This window comes from Stegostoma tigrinum, chromosome 37 (assembly GCF_030684315.1).
Source record: "Stegostoma tigrinum isolate sSteTig4 chromosome 37, sSteTig4.hap1, whole genome shotgun sequence".
Taxonomy (NCBI): Eukaryota; Metazoa; Chordata; class Chondrichthyes; order Orectolobiformes; family Stegostomatidae; genus Stegostoma; species Stegostoma tigrinum.
The window spans coordinates 8,174,900-8,192,926 of record NC_081390.1 but is presented as its reverse complement, the minus strand read 5'-3'; the positions used below and the strand labels follow the sequence as shown (position 1 = coordinate 8,192,926).

The window sequence follows — 18,027 nt, the reverse complement described above, 5'->3', positions numbered from 1 at the left end:
TTGAAACTGGTGAAGTCCACATTGATACCATTGGGCTGCAGGGTTTCCAAGCGGAATATGAGTTGCTGTTCCTGCAACCTTCGGGTGGCATCATTGTGGCACTGCAGGAGGCCCATGATGGACATGTCATCTAAAGAATGGAAGGGGGAGTGGAAATGGTTTGCGACTGGGAGGTGCAGTTGTTTATTGCGAACCAAGCGGAGGTGTTCTGCAAAGCGGTCCCCAAGCCTCCGCTTGGTTTCCCCAATGTAGAGGTAGCCACACCGGGTACAGTGGATGCAGTATACCATATTGGCAGTTGTGCAGGTGAATCTCTCCTTAATGTGGAAAGTCATCTTGGGGCCTGGGATAGGGGTGAGGGAGGAGGTGTGGGGGCAAGTGTAGCATTTCCTGCGGTTGCAGGGGAAGGTGCTGGGTGTGGTGGGGTTGGAGGGCAGTGTGGAGCGAACAAGGGAGTCACGGAGAGAGTGGTCTCTCCGGAAAGCAGACAGGGGTGGGGATGGAAAAATGTCTTGGGTGGTGGGGTCGGATTGTAGATTCTTGGGTGGTGGGGTCGGATTGTAGATTCTTTAGATGATATGTCCATCATGGGCCTCCTGCACTGCCACAATGATGCCACCCGAAGGTTGCAGGAACAGCAACTCATATTCCGCCTGGGAACCCTGCAGCCATATGGTATCAATGTGGACTTCACCAGTTTCAAAATCTCCCCTTCCCCCACTGCATCCCTAAACCAGCCCAGTTCATCCCCTCCCCCCACTGCACCACACAACCAGCCCAGCTCTTCCCCCCCACCCACTGCATCCCAAAACCAGTCCAACCTGTCTCTGCCTCCCTAACCGGTTCTTCCTCTCACCCATCCCTTCCTCCCACCCCAAGCCGCACCCCCAGCTACCTACTAACCTCATCCCACCTCCTTGACCTGTCCGTCTTCCCTGGACTGACCTATCCCCTCCCTACCTCCCCACCTACACCTTCTCCACCTATCTTCTTTACCCTCCATCTTCGGTCCGCCTCCCCCTCTCTCCCTATTTATTCCAGTTCCCTCCCCCCATCCCCCTCTCTGATGAAGGGTCTAGGCCCGAAACGTCAGCTTTTGTGCTCCTGGGATGCTGCTTGGCCTGCTGTGTTCATCCAGCCTCACATTTTATTATCTTTGGAAATGGAAATGTGCAGGTTGGCTCCAAGCTGCCAGTGCATGACCGTGTACAATTGCATTTGAGATATGGCATCTCTGGGGCAGCCAAGCAGTAGCAAGTGCTCTGATGAGGCAATGACCTAGTGGTATCATCGCTGGACTGTTAATCCAGAGACCTGACTAATGTTCTGGGGATAATAAAATGTGAGGCTGGATGAACACAGCAGGCCAAGCAGCATCTCAGGAGCACAAAAGCTGCTTGGCCTGCTGTGTTCATCCAGCCTCACATTTTATTATCTTGGAATCTCCAGCATCTGCAGTTCCCATTATCTCTAATGTTCTGGGGACCCAGGTTTGAATCCTGCCAGAGCAGATAGTGGAATTTGAATTAAATAAACGTCTAGAATTAAAAGTCTAATGTGACCGTGAATTGATTATCAGGAAAAACCCACCTGGTTCACTAATATCCTTTAAGGAAGGAAACTTTCATCCTTGCCTGGTTTGGCGTATATGTGGCTCCAGACCCACAGCAATGTGGTTGAATCTTAACTGTCCTCTGGCAATTACAAATTGGTAATAATGTTTTCACCCTGTGAATGAATTACAAAAATAACTAATGAGGTGAGTTTAGGAGAACAGTCTGGGAGCCTTCACCGAGAGAAACCTTCTAACAAACACCCCAAAGTTGAGCCTTAGCTAACTTTTTTTTGGTAAATAGACATCTATTTTGACCCCAAATACCGAACTTACCCCCAAGTGAGAGACGTCATTCTGCCACTTTGTATGAAACAGTGGCTCAGTGGTTAGCACTGAGAGACCCAGGTTCTATTTCAGCCTTGGGCAACTGTCTGTGTGAAGCTTGCATTTTCTCCCCGTGACTGTGGGTTTCCTCCGGTTGCTCCAGTTTCCTCCCACAGTCCAAAGATTTGCAGGTTAGGTGAATTGGGCATGCTAAATTGCCCATAGCGTCCTAGGTGGAAGGTAGGTGGATTAGCGTGGGAAATGCAGGGTTACAGGAATGGGGTAGCAGATTGTGTCTGGCTGGGACGCTTTTTGGCTGGTGGACCCGACGGACCAAATGGCCGCTGCTGGATTCTATGAAACAGGTGGTTGCTAGCACACGACTGGGAAAAATCAAATTATTTCCCAATTTCAGGGAGACGCCTGCTGAGAATCAATGACTGATTCACAACTGCAGCAACAAAGCAGAGATTGCACCCAGGTACTAGACGTTTGCCCAGCATCGATTATTTCTGCACAACGTCTGGCTTGACTTTCGGGTAGAAATGGAAGCAAAACTTGCAAATCCGGTGAGAAGTCTTTCCTCTGGGAGGGGTCCAAGCGCAGGCAACCTGCCTTTGCATTGGCGCTGTGGAAGATGCTGCTAAACAGGAGTGGTAGCTCCTGGACCGCCTCCTTTAGGGAAGAGGAATCCAGTCTGGACAATTTTGTATGACCACACCTATACACACCTACTCATCAGCTTTCATTTTAAAAAATCGTCAAATCAATCTCCAGATCGTGTCTCTTACTAGGACGGAGAAAGCGGGGAGTTGGGGTTCCCCAAAGTACCTTTCGATAAAAAAACACCTATAATTTCGAGATCATGGCTGCTAAGGGCGGATACAATGTAAGTAAATGGCATGATTATGTTTTTTTTCGGGCGCTTCACAAATTCAGATGCATTGCTGTTTGAAATGCACGACGGAAAGACATGTTTCACACCTCGGGGTTTGTTCATTTATTCAGCTGCCCCGATTTCCATATCTATTAGCCATCGAACAATCATTTCACGAAAGTCACCATTGTTGCGTCAAATGGCAAATAATTCACGCAATTTCGTCTAGATGAATTCCATTGATATGTAAATACAAAGTCATCGACACCCCTTCTCTCCCGTACATTAACTTGTAACACATTGTAAATTCGTGTTAATGGCCGCGAGTTGAGTGATTCAAAAACCTATTGAAGATTTACAGCTCGGGATTATAACCCCTGTGAAGAGCTGTGAGTTGTGAATTTGCAGTTTCAGAAATATTTGCGAGAAATTACGCTTGGTTTCTGGGCGTGATCAAGTTGCTCACAAATTGGGAAAGTACAACTCATAAAAGGATTTCAGTCCAGGTTTTAACTTCATGACGCCGAATTGCGAATCGTTTCACATACGTTGGGGATTTCTTTCACTCCTGGATGAATAGCTGCAATTTCATGCAGAAAATGGTGTGTCCTCTTTGGGATCTTCATCGGCAAGAACTTCCTAATGGAGCAGTTGTTCATTCTGTCACACCCAGTTTCGAAAAAAAGGAACGCGATTGTTTTAGAGATTAGAGATAGTGGGAACTGCAGATGCTGGAGAATCCAAGATAATAAAATGTGAGGCTGGATGAACACAGCAGGCCCAGCAGCATCTCAGGAGCACAAAAGCTGACGTTTCGGGCCTACACCCTTCATCAGAGAGGGGATTGGGGTGAGGGTTCTGGAATAAATAGGGAGAGAGGGGGAGGCGGACCGAAGATGGAGAGAAAAGAAGATAGGTGGGGAGGTAGGGAGGGGATAGGTCAGTCCAGGGAAGACGGACAGGTCAAGGAGGTGGGATGAGGTTAGTAGGTAGATGGGGGTGCGGCTTGGGGTGGGAGGAAGGGATGGGTGAGAGGAAGAACAGGTTAGGGAGGCAGAGACAGGTTGGACTGGTTTTGGGATGCAGTGGGTGGAGGGGAAGAGCTGGCCTGGTTGTGTGGTGCAGTGCGGGGAGGGGACGAACTGGGCTGGTTTTGGGATGCGGTGGGGGAAGGGGAGATTTTGAAACTGGTGAAGTCCACATTGATACCATTAGGCTGCAGGGTTCCCAGGCGGAATATGAGTTGCTGTTCCTGCACCCTTCGGGTGGCATCATTGTGGCAGTGCAGGAGGCCCATGATGGACATGTCATCTAAAGAATGGGAGGGGTAGTGGAAATGGTTTGCGACTGGGAGGTGCAGTTGATTGTTGCGAACTGAGCGGAGGTGTTCTGCAAAGCGGTCTCCAAGCCTTCGCTTGGTTTACCCAATGTAGAGGAAGCCACACCGGGTACAGTGTGCCGCCTCATCTGCTCCCACGATAAGACATTCCACTCCCGCACATCCCAGATGTCCAAGTTCTTCAAGGACCGCAACTTGCCCCCCACAGTGATCGAGAACGCCCTTGACCGCGTCTCCCGCCTTTGCCGCAACACATCCCTCACACCCCGTCCCCGCCACATCCGCCCAAAGAGGATCCCCCTCGTTCTCACACACCACCCCACCAACCTCCGAATACAACGCATCATCCTCCGACACTTCCGCCATCTACAATCCGACCCCACCACCCAAGACATTTTTCCATCCCCACCCCTGTCTGCTTTGCGGAGAGACCACTCTCCGTGACTCCCTTGTTCGCTCCACACTGCCCTCCAACCCAACCACACCCGGCACCTTCCCCTGCAACCGCAGGAAATGCTACACTTGCCCCCACACCTCCTCCCTCACCCCTATCCCAGGCCCCAAGATGACATTCCACATTAAGCAGAGGTTCACCTGCACATCTGCCAATGTGATATACTGCATCCACTGTACCCGGTGTAGCTTCCTCTACATTGGGGAAACCAAGCGGAGGCTTGGGGACCGCTTTGCAGAACACCTCCGCTCGGTTCGCAACAAACAACTGCACCTCCCAGTCGCAAACCATTTCCACTCCCCCTCCCATTCTTTAGATGACATGTCCATCATGGGCCTCCTGCAGTGCCACAATGATGCCACCCGAAGGTTGCAGGAACAGCAACTCATATTCCGCCTGGGAACCCTGCAGCGTAATGGTATCAATGTGGACTTCACCAGTTTCAAAATCTCCCCTTCCCCCACCGCATCCCTAAACCAGCCCAGTTCGTCCCCTCCCCCCACTGCACCACACAACCAGCCCAGCTCTTCCCCTCCACCCACTGCATCCCAAAACCAGTCCAACCTGTCTCTGCCTCCCTAACCTGTTCTTCCTCTCACCCATCCCTTCCTCCCACCCCAAGCCGCACCCCCATCTACCTACTAACCTCATCCCACCTCCTTGACCTGTCCGTCTTCCCTGGACTGACCTATCCCCTCCCTACCTCCCCACCTATACCCTCTCCACCTATCTTCTTTTCTCTCCATCTTTGGTCCACCTCCCCCTCTCTCCCTATTTATTCCAGAACCCTCACCCCATCTCCCTCTCTGATGAAGGGTCTAGGCCCGAAACGTCAGCTTTTGTGCTCCTGAGATGCTGCTGGGCCTGCTGTGTTCATCCAGCCTCACATTTTATTATCTTGTTTTAGAGATTACTCGCGTTGTCATCAAGAGAATTAATATCGCACACCGTACAGACGCAAGTATGCACATCAACACACAATTTTGGTATGATGTAGGTGAACTGAGGGCAGTAACTGCTTCAGTAACTAAGGTGTTATACAAATGCAACTCCTCACATAATTTCTTAGAATGCTTGAAATGTTTAGGTGTGGTATCTTGAATGTTTGTCGCTGGAGCTCTCAAACGATAGGAGATACTACCTCAAATGATCTGGCCAACTGAAGAAATTAATTATTCCCTTATCCTAAGAAATGTAGTGATCTCCTGTCTTAGCTTATTTTAGATTAGATTCCCTACAGTGTGGAAACAGGCCCGTCGGCCCAACAAGTCCACACCGCCCCTTGAAGCATCCCACCCAGACCCATCTCGCTGTAACCCACACACCCTTGAACACTACGGGCAATTTAGCATGGCCGATCCACCTAGCCTGCATATCTTTGGACTGTGGGAGGAAACCGGGGCACCCGGAAGAAACCCACGCAGACACGGGGAGAATGTGCAAACTCCACACAGGCAGTCGTCCGAGGCTGGAATTGAACCCGGGTCCCTAGCTGCTGTGCTATATTTATTTATTGAAATTGACTCCAACTCTTGGAGCCTCTTATGATAAATACAGTTGATTCGGCACAAAAATACAAATGCTACCACACGATTTAAGAGCAAGGGGGGGTAAAGGGACTTGTTAGAGATAATGGGGATTGCAGATGCTGGAGAATCCAAGATAACAAAGTGTGAAGCTGGATGAACACAGCAGGCCAAGCCCGAAACGTCAGCTTTTGTGCTCCTAACATGCTGCTTGGCCTGCTGTGTTCATCCAGCTTCACACTTTGTCACCACTTGTTAGAGTTGCATCAGTAGCAGGGACAATACTGGCATTTGTCATAAATGGACACTGATAAAATTGAGCAGCCAGCATGGATTTACAGATGGAAAATTGTGTTTGCTTAACGTTTTGAAGGTTTTTTTTTGAGGCTATTACTAGCAAAATCAATAAGTGGCAGATAATTGATGTAGTATATTTGGATTTTCAGAAGATGGCGCAGCAATATGAAACTATATGGTGTAATTCCCACTCCAGGGGCATTGTGGGCCAACCCACAGCAGGTGGACTGCACCGGTTCAAGAAGGCAGCTCACCACCACCTTCTCAGGGGCGACTGGGGACGGCCAATAAATGTCCACATCTGACAAATGAATTAAAATAAAGAGCTGATGTTTGACGTGGGTTGAGGATTGGCTAACAGAAAAAAAGGAATAAATTGATCCTTTTCATGTCAGCAAGCTGTGATGAGTGGAGCACCACAGGGATCTCTACCTGGGGCCCCAGCTGTCCGCAATACATAGCAAATGGAGTGACAGACCAAATGTAATCCTTCCAAACTCTCAGGTGATTGCACGCTAAGTAGGAATGTGTGATATAATGGCTTTGGATGGGCTTTGTTACTGGGCAAGAACGTAGCAAGTGGAATATAATGTGGAAAATGAGAAGTTGTTCCCCTCATACACGGAGTGTTTCTTAAATCGTTGAAGATGGGAAAGTATAGATCTGCAAAGAGATTTGGACATTGTTGTCAGTAAATCACTGACGGCTGATTAGCAAGTTTAGTAGCTAGTTCTGCAAGCTATAAGAAGGTTAATGGGATGTTAACGTGTATTGCACGAGGGTTCGGGTACAGACATAGTGAAGCCTGCTTCAATAGGAGTTAGACCAGAAGGCACAATAGCAGAATTAGGCCATTCGGCCTATCAAGATTGCACCACTGTTGGATCATGGCTGTTATGACCCTAACCCTTTCTCAAATGCAGTTTCCTGTCTTCTCCACTTAGTCCTTGCCAATCAGGAACCTATCTATCTCTGTCTTATACACTCAATGTCTTGGCCTCCACAGCCCTTTGTGGGAATGAGTTTAACAGATTCACCATCCTCTTGCTGAAGAAATTCCGCGTCATCCCTTCACTCAGAGGTTGTGCCCTGTAGTCCTAGTCTGATCTACTAGTGAAAACACCTCGTCTATGTCCACTGTGTCCTGGCCCCTCATCCTTCTAAACTCGACTGAGTCCAAACCCAGAGTCTTTGACTACTCCTCATATGACTAAGCCCTTCCTCCGTGGGATCATTCTTGTAAACCTAACCTGAACAAACTGTGCTTGGAATACCATGTTAGATATAACACAGTGTGGAGCTGGAAGAACACAACTGGCAAGTCAGCATCAGAGGAGCAGGAAAGCTGACATTTCAGGCCGAGACCCTTCTTTAGAAATGGGGGAGGGGGAAGGGAGCTCAAATAAGTAGAGAGGAGGGGGGCTGGGGCAGGTAGGTGGGATGGTGATAGGTGAGTGCAGGTAGGGAGTGGTACGGATTTGTCAGTGAGGTGAGAGGACCAGATAGGTGGGAGAGAAGATGGACAGGTCAAGGAGGTGGGGATGAGCCTGGGGGTGGAGAGATTTTGAAACTGGTAGAGTCCACGTTGAGACCATTGGGTTGTAGGATCCCAAGGCAGAATATGATGTGCTCCTCCTCCAGTTTCTGGGTGGTGTCGTTGTGATGCTGGAGGAGGCCCTGGATGGACACGTCACCCAGGGAGTGGCTGCAAGGTGTTGTTGTTTGTTGCAAACCGAGCACAGATGCTCTACAGATGGTCTCTGAGAATCCAGTTGGTCTCACCAATGAAGAGGAGGCCACGTTGGGAGCAGCGGATGCAGTAGACCACATTAGCAGGCGTATAGGTAAACTTATGTCTGACATGGAAGGTTTTTTTTGGGGCTTGGGATTCAGGTGAGGGGGAAGGTGTAGGGGCAGCTGTAGCACTTCCTGTGGTTGCAGGGAAAGGTGTTGGGAGTGGTGGAGTTAGTGGGGAATGTGCAGTGGATGAGGGAGTTGCAGAAAGAGCGGTGGCTACAGAGCGCAGATAGGGATGGGGAGGGAAATATATCCTTGGTTTTGGGATCAGATTGTAGGCAGCGGAAGTGCCAGAGAATGATACGTTGAATCCGGAGGTTAGTGGGGTGATATGTGAGGACAGGGGGATTCTGTCTTTGTTTTTGTTGCGGAGAAGGCATGTGAGGGCAGAGGTACGGGAAACACAAGAGATGCAGTCAAGACCATTTTTGACAACTGAAGGGGAGCGGGAAGTAAGAGGACACCTGGGATGTTTGGGAGTGGAATGCCCCCTCTTGGGAGCAGAGGCAGAGGAATTGGGAGTAGGAGATTGCATTCTTGCATGAAGATGGTGAATTAGAATACTGTGTGTAGTTTTTGTCTCCTTATCTCAGGAAAATTATTATTGCCTTAGAGTGAGTGCAACAGAGGTTAACCAGACTTGGTCCCAGGATGGCAGGACTGTGCTATGAAGAAAGATGGGGCAATCTCTGCCTGTATTACCCAGTGGTTTTGAAAAATGAGAGGCAATTTCATTGAAACTTACAAAATACTTAAAGGGATAGACAGGGTAAATGCAACAAAGGTGTATATTCCGCTTGGGAACCCTGCAGCCTAACGGTATCAATGTGGATTTCACCAGCTTCAAAATCTCCCCTCTCCCCACTGCATCCCAAAACCAGCCCAGCTCGTCCCCTCCTCCCTAACCTGTTCTTCCTCTCACCCGTCCGCTCCTCCCACCTCAAGCAGCACCTCCATTTCCTACCTACCAACTTCATCCCGCCCCCTTGACCTGTCCATCCTCCCCGGACTGACCTATCCCCTCCCTACCTCCCCACCCATACTCTCCTCTCCACCTATCTTCTCTATCCATCTTCAGTCTGCCTCCCCCTCTCTCCCTATTTATTTCAGAATCCTCTTCCCCGTCCCCCTTTTCTGATGAAGGGTCTAGGCCCAAAACGTCAGCTTTTATGCTCCTCGGATGCTGCTTGGCCTGCTGTGTTCATCCAGCCCCACACTTTGTAATCAAAGATGTTTCCTCTGGTTAGAGAGCCTAAGGGCGAAATTCAAACATAAGGGGGAAACTGAGATGAGAATTTCCTTTATTCTCTGGTGAATCTTTGGAATTCTCTACGACAAAGGGCTGTGGAAACTCAATCCTTCAGTATGTTTAAAGTAAAGACGGATAGATTTCTGATTCCCAATTGGGTAAAGGATAATGGGAATCGGGTGCATCAAAAACATATGAAATGTTGGTTCGGTCATGATCATATTGAATGGCAGTGCTGCCCTGACAGGCTTCTTTCTGCTGCTATGTTCCTCCAACACTTTTCATTCATATAGAACCTTTTTCACACCATGAAATATTCCGGGTGCTTCATAGGAGCATTGTCAATCAAAGGACAGAACTGAGCTGCACAGGAGATATTAAGGCACATGACCAAAAGCTAGAGGTAGGTTTTAAGGAGTGTCACAAAGGAGAGCAATGTCAGAGCTCAGAGATTTAAGGCCTTGGACAGCTGAGGGCGTGGCTGACATACTGAAGTGATTCAAATCAGGGATACCCCAAAGGTCACAATTTGAGAGGTCTGAGATCTTGCAGGATCGTTGGGGGAAATACTTGTAGGGGTGACTGAGCTCAGGAAGGATTTTCAGACGAGGATATGAATTTTAAAATGAAGGTAGTTACTTAATCATCGAATCCCTACAGTGTAGAGGCAGGCTATTCAGCTCCTTGAGTGTGCACTGATTCTCCCAAGAGCATCCCATCCATCCTATCCCTGTAACCCTGCATTTACCATGGCCAATCCACCTAGCCTGCACATCTTTGGACTGTGGGAGGAAACCAGAGCACCCGGAAGAAATCCATGCTGGCACAGGGAGAATGTGCAAACTCCACAGAGACAGTTGCGTGAGGGTGGAATTGAGCCTGGATACCTGGCACTGTGAGGCAGCAGTGCTAACCAGGGAGCTACCACGCCACCTATTTAGAGAAAATACAGGAAGAATGGATTAATTGAACTCCATATAATGTGCAGGCAGCAGAGTTTTGGATGGCCAAATTTCTGGAATTTTGAATGTAGGAGAGGCTGGCCAGGAGTACATTGAAATCCTTTAGATATACTAAAAGGGTGGAAGAGAGATCAGTGATCAGAGACCAGTGCTGCAACGGAGATGGAAAACGGCAGGTCTGGATTCTGTGGTTATAGACTGATCTCAAATACAACACTGAAATTGCAGATTCTCTGCATTGAATAGTTCTGAGGAAGGGGCTGGAGTTGATGGCTTGGACATGACATTGTAGCAGACACTGAAAAGAATATTCAGGCTCCAGCTGAAGTTTTGCACCAGTGGGAGAAGTAATTGCAGGTGACTCTCTGCCTTGGATCGGTAAGCAATTGAAACCAGTTTATCGAGGAGAAATACGGGAAGAAAGTAATGCCAAAGGTGCAAACATTGAGAAGGATAAGGATATATTTCACAGTTAGATAGGATGTGTTTCGTGACTTTGATATTGGGCAGGGATAGAAACTCGGTTGGGGGATTCATGGACTGCAGCAGTTCAAAAGGCCAGATCAACACCACCTTCTGAACTTGGGATGGGCAATAAATGCTGGCCCAGCCAGTGACATACTCGTTCCATGAATTGTAAAGAAAATTATATAAAATTACACCAAATGTTTATGCTGATTGGGAGATAAAAGCATGTTTAAAATTTTGTGGATCAAAAAGGAAATGGGACAGTAATTGACATGTACAGTGGAAGCGAGGATGGGTTTTAATTTTCAAGATCATGAAGAATAAAGAAAGTAGATAGATGTTTTCTCCAGAACTTTCTCCTCACATCGTGTCAGGATCAAAACTGGACACAGTCTCCATCTGTGGAAAATCTTGCAGTGAATAGCATTCTTTACTTAGCATTGGTCCAGGAGTCTAACCTAAAGTCTTACCCGTCTTCACAATGATCTTGTCATGCCAGTTATAGATTAATAATCACTGCTCAGCCTTTCTCTCTCAGCATAACCTCTCATTTTCAATGCTGTTGTAAATGGTGAGACAAATGTCTGCTCTAACAGACTTGGCCTATTGTGAATGTTGTAGTTTACATATGGGAACAAATTTTAAAAATTTTCTTTATTCATTCATGGGATGAAGGCATCACTGGCTAGGCAGCATTTATTTCCCATCCTTAACTACCCAGAGAGTCAACCACATTGCTGTGCATCTGGAGACACACGTAGGCCGATCAGTTAAGGACAGCAGATTTCCTTCCCTGAAGGACATTAGTGAAACAGATGGGTTTTTCTGACAATCAGCAGTGGATTCATGGTCATCATTAAACTCTTGTATCCAGATATTTCTAGAATTCAAATTCCACCATCTGCCGAGGCAGGATTCAAACCCAGTTCCCCAGAACATTAGCTGGGTCTGGATTAACAGTCCAGTGATATTAATATGAGGCCATCACCTAGGAGAGGGAAAAATCCTGAACTTGTAACTTTTTTGCTCTGTGAGAAACAAATCTTTGGAAAACAGGAAAGTAGAGTAACATTAACTCTGTTTATCTCAACGCTTGCTACCAGCATCCTATTGTTGTTTCAAGTTCCCAGCATCCATTTTGCTTTTCTCCTCTTGTGCAATATGTGCAGAATGATCTATTGTTGAATTTTATCTCAATGTTCCCACCTGAAACACCTTTAAATTTCTCAATGAAATGTTTGCGAAATATTGTAACTATATTTTTCTTCCTTGTGCAGGCAAGAGGCACTATCAAACCATGTCCTGGCTTTAATGCTTACCATGATGCAGAAAATCTTCGCAATGCTATGAAAGGACTAGGTAACTGAAGTTTTTCAATCAATGGCCCATTTACTATTGCATGATGGAGCAGAGACAACTGCATTGGGTAGCTAGGATAGAGTGGAGCAGGATGTCTTAAGCTTAGTTTCTAGCTCCTTTTCCATAGCTGCCAACTCAATTAGTTGGTTCAAGTCATTATGAATAGTCATTGGTCCCATGTGCTTATGGCATCCTTTCTTGACCTGCAAATTGTACCAGTTTGGTGCCATTGAATATATCTGGTAAAGCGCTGGATCAACACTTTGCTGTGAATGAGGGGGCGATAGTAATGATTGAAAGTGACACTTCTTTGCAATTTTAAAGCTGTTTCTCTTTCAAAACACAGAAAGATAATGGACACATTCTTGCTACATTCCTGTCTAAATTGATTTTCATAAAGATCCTTGACCCACTTAAGAACTTCGCTGATGTTGTTTGTTTATGCATTAGATAGGTACAATTTAGATCATGGTGCAGTGTTGAATTTGTAAACTAGGAAATCCACCTCTACAGAGGATCTTCAGATCTAGAGAAAAATGTTCAAGTTATTGCTATTTTATGAAGTGAAATAATTAAATAGATTGGTGAAAGTGGATTATTTTAAAAAAGTGGTGAAAACCAAAGGAGATGAGCCATAATAAACATATGCTAATTTGTCAGCTTGTAAGTAACTTTGCAAAATGAAGTCCCATTGGGATAGAAATGTTCATTGCCAACAAAGCAGAATGGTTGGCAGGCCAGTCTGCAGTCTTTTGGATCTGATCCTGTTGTTGTGTCTCATGGTCAGTGTGCTTTTGAGACCTGCCCGTGCTGTATCATGTGATTTGAGGATACATGTCTCCATCCTCTTACTTTGGAATCACTTGAAGAATGATATCCTCCGAGTTGTATGTTGCTCCATGTAACTTAAAAGCTACAGATGTTACCTGTAACAAGTGTCTATTGAATTAATCAATAACCTGATCTCCATAGCCAGTATTTTATGTCAATATAAGATAACATAAGCATTGCCTCACCAGGTATAACACGCTGTTGGAGGCAAAGCCTCATCACTAATGACCAAATGTTGCCTTCCTCACCAAAAAAAATTGACCCCTTCTAAGTGTGAGGAAGAATGGCATTAAAATGATTGTAGATTGTAGATTTTGAAAGCTATGTTGTGGGTGGATTTAGTTAACACTTGTCTCTCAAATTAAATCCAACAAACTGTTAAAATGTAACTCATAATTCTTCTGTGTTTGCCTCAAAGCTTTAAGAGGCATGTACACCTGGTGTCTTCTGTAAAAGTCTGTTTACATCATCACTGGTTGTGACAGCTTTTATGAAATAGAGGTGTTTCCCTGGTTTAAATATAATATCTACTTTTGTAAGCATTTGTTACTGCTATTATGGAATTCTGAGAATTTAGAAATAAAACATTAAATGGTATCGGGTGGAGATCAGTTCTGTTTCATTCAAAAAAGTTACACTGAGGTTTCCATATGTAGGATTCAATTACAGTTAGTGTGTCCACATTTATTTACACCATGTGTTTGTGTTGTCTAATTCTTAGAACTATTTTCCATCTGGTCACTTATATTAGAGCAACTCTATAAGTAGTAATTGATAATCTGCATTGTCCATGATAGAACAGGACGGAGATGAGGTTCAGAATTAATAATGACACTGGAGGCTGTTAGTTTGATACATTCAAGATATCTAAGAACACAAAAACTAGTTTCTAACCCACCTCTCAGTACGTCCAGTTTTTATGCAGGTTTTAATTTTTCAATGATTGGTAGCATACAATGAATTTTATTTTCAAGACCGAAAGATAAAACCAGTGTAAACTCAAAACTTATCAGTAACAAAAAGTGAATACTGAATACACACAAACATGGGTTTGCCCGTTATTTTGATAACAATATCAACCAGATAATTTCCAACTCTTTAAAATAGAGAAAATAATGATGGGCTTAACTATTCAAATGCTGTTAATGCCAGTAGTAATTTATAGCTTCATGCATTAAGATTTTTAAAATCAAGCTGAAGCACTGCAATTCCAATCTCTTGTGTACTCCCAACTTCCTTATATCCCATCATTGGTAGCATTGCTAGCAGCCTTAAGGTAAGAAATTCTGCTCTCTAATCCTCTCCACCTCAAAACCCAGCTCTCCTCTTAAGATGCTCCTTTAAGCCTACCTCTGTGACCATGTCAGCTGACCTAATGTTTCCTCCTTTGGCTCACTGTCGAATTTTATCTGATTATTCTCGTAAAACACTTATTGGATAGGTTGCTACTCTACAGATGCTGTATAAGAAGTTAATGTTGAACTGCATTTAAAGAAGAAAAAGGCAAGTTAATAGTCCATGGTGACCCTAACATTTTGTATCAACAACAGAGTTCTGAAGCTACTTAAAATGAATGTCTATTCACAGTCCATTCAGAAAACTCTCAATCAAAGCAAATGTTATTTGCCTTGGAGATAGTAGGAACTGCAGATGCTGGAGAAGGGTCTAGGCCCGAAACGTCAGCTTTCCTGCTCCACTAATGCTGCTTGGCCTGCTGTGTTCATCCAGCTCTACATAAAATGTTATTTGCCTTTTGGGTTACCAAAGAAGGAGTGCAATGATGATACATTTTTGTTTTTTGTTGTGTATCTTGTAAAATGTTTCTGTTCACAAATTAACATAATGCACCTGAAGTCTCATTCTCTATGAAAGGTGATGAACTTTCCAGAATTCTGTTAGAGCTACAATAACTTGTCAGCATTGTAATCTTGAAAAAACTTTCGACCAGTTGAAGAGCAGAGTTTTCATGACAGACTGGGAAAGGGAAATAGGATTTTAAGAATTCTAACAGTGCATCAAATAAAACGGTATGAATCAGAATCTTCTGGGGTTCTTCTTTTTCTATGATGTGTTTCCTTGATGTAGAATTCTCAAGCACCTTTGGTAACTTTTTTTTTATTGATACTGAGACAGACAGCTGAACCAAATCAGCAGTTCTACCTCTATATTCACAATACGGTAAAATTAAACTGTCAAAGAGCCCCAAATAGTCAATCCAATGGTTCCTAACCAGTCGTTTTAAATAACCAGTCCCAGATTAAATTAATTTCTAGACACTAGTTTTGTATCTGAAACAAAAGAATTAACCATTGATTAAATACAAATGGCATGAGCAAGACCAAACTATTTAACAAAGTAAGTTGATAAATGAAAACCAAAAGAACCATGGATGCTGTAAATCAGAAACAAAAATAGAAATTCCTGAAATAGCTCAGCAGCTCCGTTTTGAGGAAAGGTCACTCAACATGAAAGGCTAACTCTGCTTTCTCTGCACAGATGCAGCAGGCCTGCTGAGTTTTTCCTGCAATTTCTGTTTATTTTCAAAGCTGGTTAATGCCTGCGCTTTAAATTTGAAGCGTTTGTTTCCAGCCTCCATTTACACAAAAGACAATCATAATGTGGGGCTACCAGTGTTGGACTGGGATGGACAAGGTCAGAAATCACACTACTCCGGGTTATAGTCCGACAGGCTTATTGGAAATCATAAGCCTTTTGACCCTTGCTCCTTCGTCAGTTGTTAGTGAGAGAGGTAGTATCAGACACAGAAGTTGTAAGTAAAAGGTCAAAGAGTCACATCACTGAGATTGTATTAAACAAACCCAACATGCTGTTAAAACTTTAATTAGTTAGAAGGTTTTAATTGATTAATATGTATGTGTAAATCTCCAAATTCCTTTCAAGTCACTGTCCTGAGGGAACTAAAGGTTTTATCAGCGTGAAGAATTGGTGACATTTTAGGCCAAACAGTGCATGTTAGGTGTGAGGCCTTGTGTCAAATCTGCTTTTGTTTTGTTTTGGTGTCAGACTGGCTTTGTTTTTAAAGTAGGAATTTATAAAACACCACATTGACTACCTATAAATTGTGTGCTTTTTGAACAAAATAGAATGTATCTGCAAATGCAGGTTCACCCCATAAACTCACATGTGCGTGTGTTGGAGAGTAAGTGAGTGTGAGGGGGTGGAGGGGAAGAGAGAGTGAAACAAATACAGATAAGTTAAATAAAAGAAAACAAAGACAAGTTTACTGAAATGTCCTTCATTAAACTTTGCTTCACAACCTTAAATATAGAATCTTTGGCTGTTTATCCTGAAACATTGATAAGAGTAACCCTCTCTGTTCACTTGGGTAAAGGCAGCAGTACATCTAACTCAGCTTTCTGCTCTTTGGGCTTCCGGAAGCTGGTGTATCAGATTAGGCAGGGAGCTTTCAAATCTCCATGCTGTCTCAGTAGCATTCCAGAACCATCACTCTGAAAACATAGTTCAAGAACAAACAATAATTCTAGTTATACCATGATAGACTGATCAACTCCTCCTTTACCTTGCGGAAGCCTTTCTAGTTTAAGGATGCAAATTTCTTTTTTTATTTTGTTGCCCTAAGTGTTGGGGCTGCCACCCCACTGGTAACAGAACCCATCCAATTACCTGCCAGTGCACTCATTTTAAGTATTGATGGGTGCATGTGGGCACATATCTCACCGTATGACTGACTATCACTGGTGGCCCAGGTCACCAGAAGCTGCTAATATTCAGAAACCTCTCTGATGAAGGATCTAGGCTCGAAACGTCAGCTTTTGTGCTCCTGAGACGCTGCTTGGCCTGCTGTGTTCATCCAGCTTCACACTTTATTATCTAATATTCAGAAACTAGCAGCTTCCGCATCCTAGGAATAGTCAGTCAGGGCATACTCCTCAAGAATTCCAGTAGCGAGAAGGCTTTTTTTTATTCTTTCAATGAGGCTTCAATTACCATTCAACAACTGCCATTTGCTTGAACATAGGGCGTCTTTCAGACTTGCTAGAACTAATTCCCAGGTTCTGACCTCATTAATGCCAACTTCTGCTGTTTCAACACAAATGATCCTCTCAGGGTTACTGTGTCTGTAGAACCTTTTAATCAAGACTCAGCCTGCGGTTGGCCTTAGAAACAAACAAAGCTTGTTTGGTCTGTTCTTTTCCTTTTAAAATGGGCTGCCCCAAAGTTCACCAGTCATTTCCAGCTCATTATTCAAAATTGATTTTTTTAAAAAATAAGATTAGTGTGGTTGCTGACACCATAAATCTACTTTTACTGGAAAATCCGCTCTTCGGTTAACAAATCCTTGCCCTGTTGCGCTGTTGATATTGCAGACATATACTGGGTTTTAACTTGGCATTAATGATGTATTTCTGTTTTTAGGAGTGTTTGTAAGTTTCTTTTCAGTTTTTAAAATTGGAAAGTATGATGCAAAACTTAGTCTCAGAGAAGGTTGGAAAAGATATCATATTCCAGTTAACATCTGTACCAAGAACTATATTTTGTAATACAGCGCAAGATTTGATCCACAGTGGAGCTTAATTTAAATGCTCATTTGCATGGATACATTTTGTCAAAAGTATAGTTTTCACATATTCTAAGCTGTTTTATTTGTATGTTGTATATTTCCATACTTCACTACTTTATAATTGGAAGTACCATCCTTCATTTTGCTCTACCGTGATCGCTAAAATGGAGCATTTTTCATAAAAGGAAATTGCCTTGTTAATCCCATCCCTGTAATCCATGCAAATAAAAATCGTGCTTTGATGCAGCTGCCACCATAAGTCAATAACTATAGCAGCTGGTTTACTCAATTTCCCAGCCTACAAAGCAAATAAATGCTCTACTGTGTTTTTCATCCTGAATAAACCCCTAAAAGTACAGTATTATGTTTGAAGTAATTTGCAAGATTCTTGGTAAATCTTTTCTTTATAGTATCAGCCATGACTTGCTGGTAATTTTGTCACCTTT

The 18,027-nt window shown here is 44.3% G+C and overlaps 1 protein-coding gene across 1 annotated transcript in view; it reads left to right on the top strand.

The window, feature by feature from the left end:
* Nucleotides 1-2,379: 2,379 nt before the first annotated feature.
* Nucleotides 2,380-18,027, top strand: part of LOC125467508 (annexin A4-like) — a 64,500-nt gene continuing 48,852 nt past the window's right edge. Inside the window, exons 1-2 of the mRNA XM_059640343.1 lie at nt 2,380-2,768; nt 12,126-12,207. Of these exons, the coding sequence (XP_059496326.1) occupies nt 2,745-2,768; nt 12,126-12,207 (106 nt within the window). The 5' untranslated portion in view covers nt 2,380-2,744. The remainder of the gene's footprint in view (nt 2,769-12,125; nt 12,208-18,027) is intronic.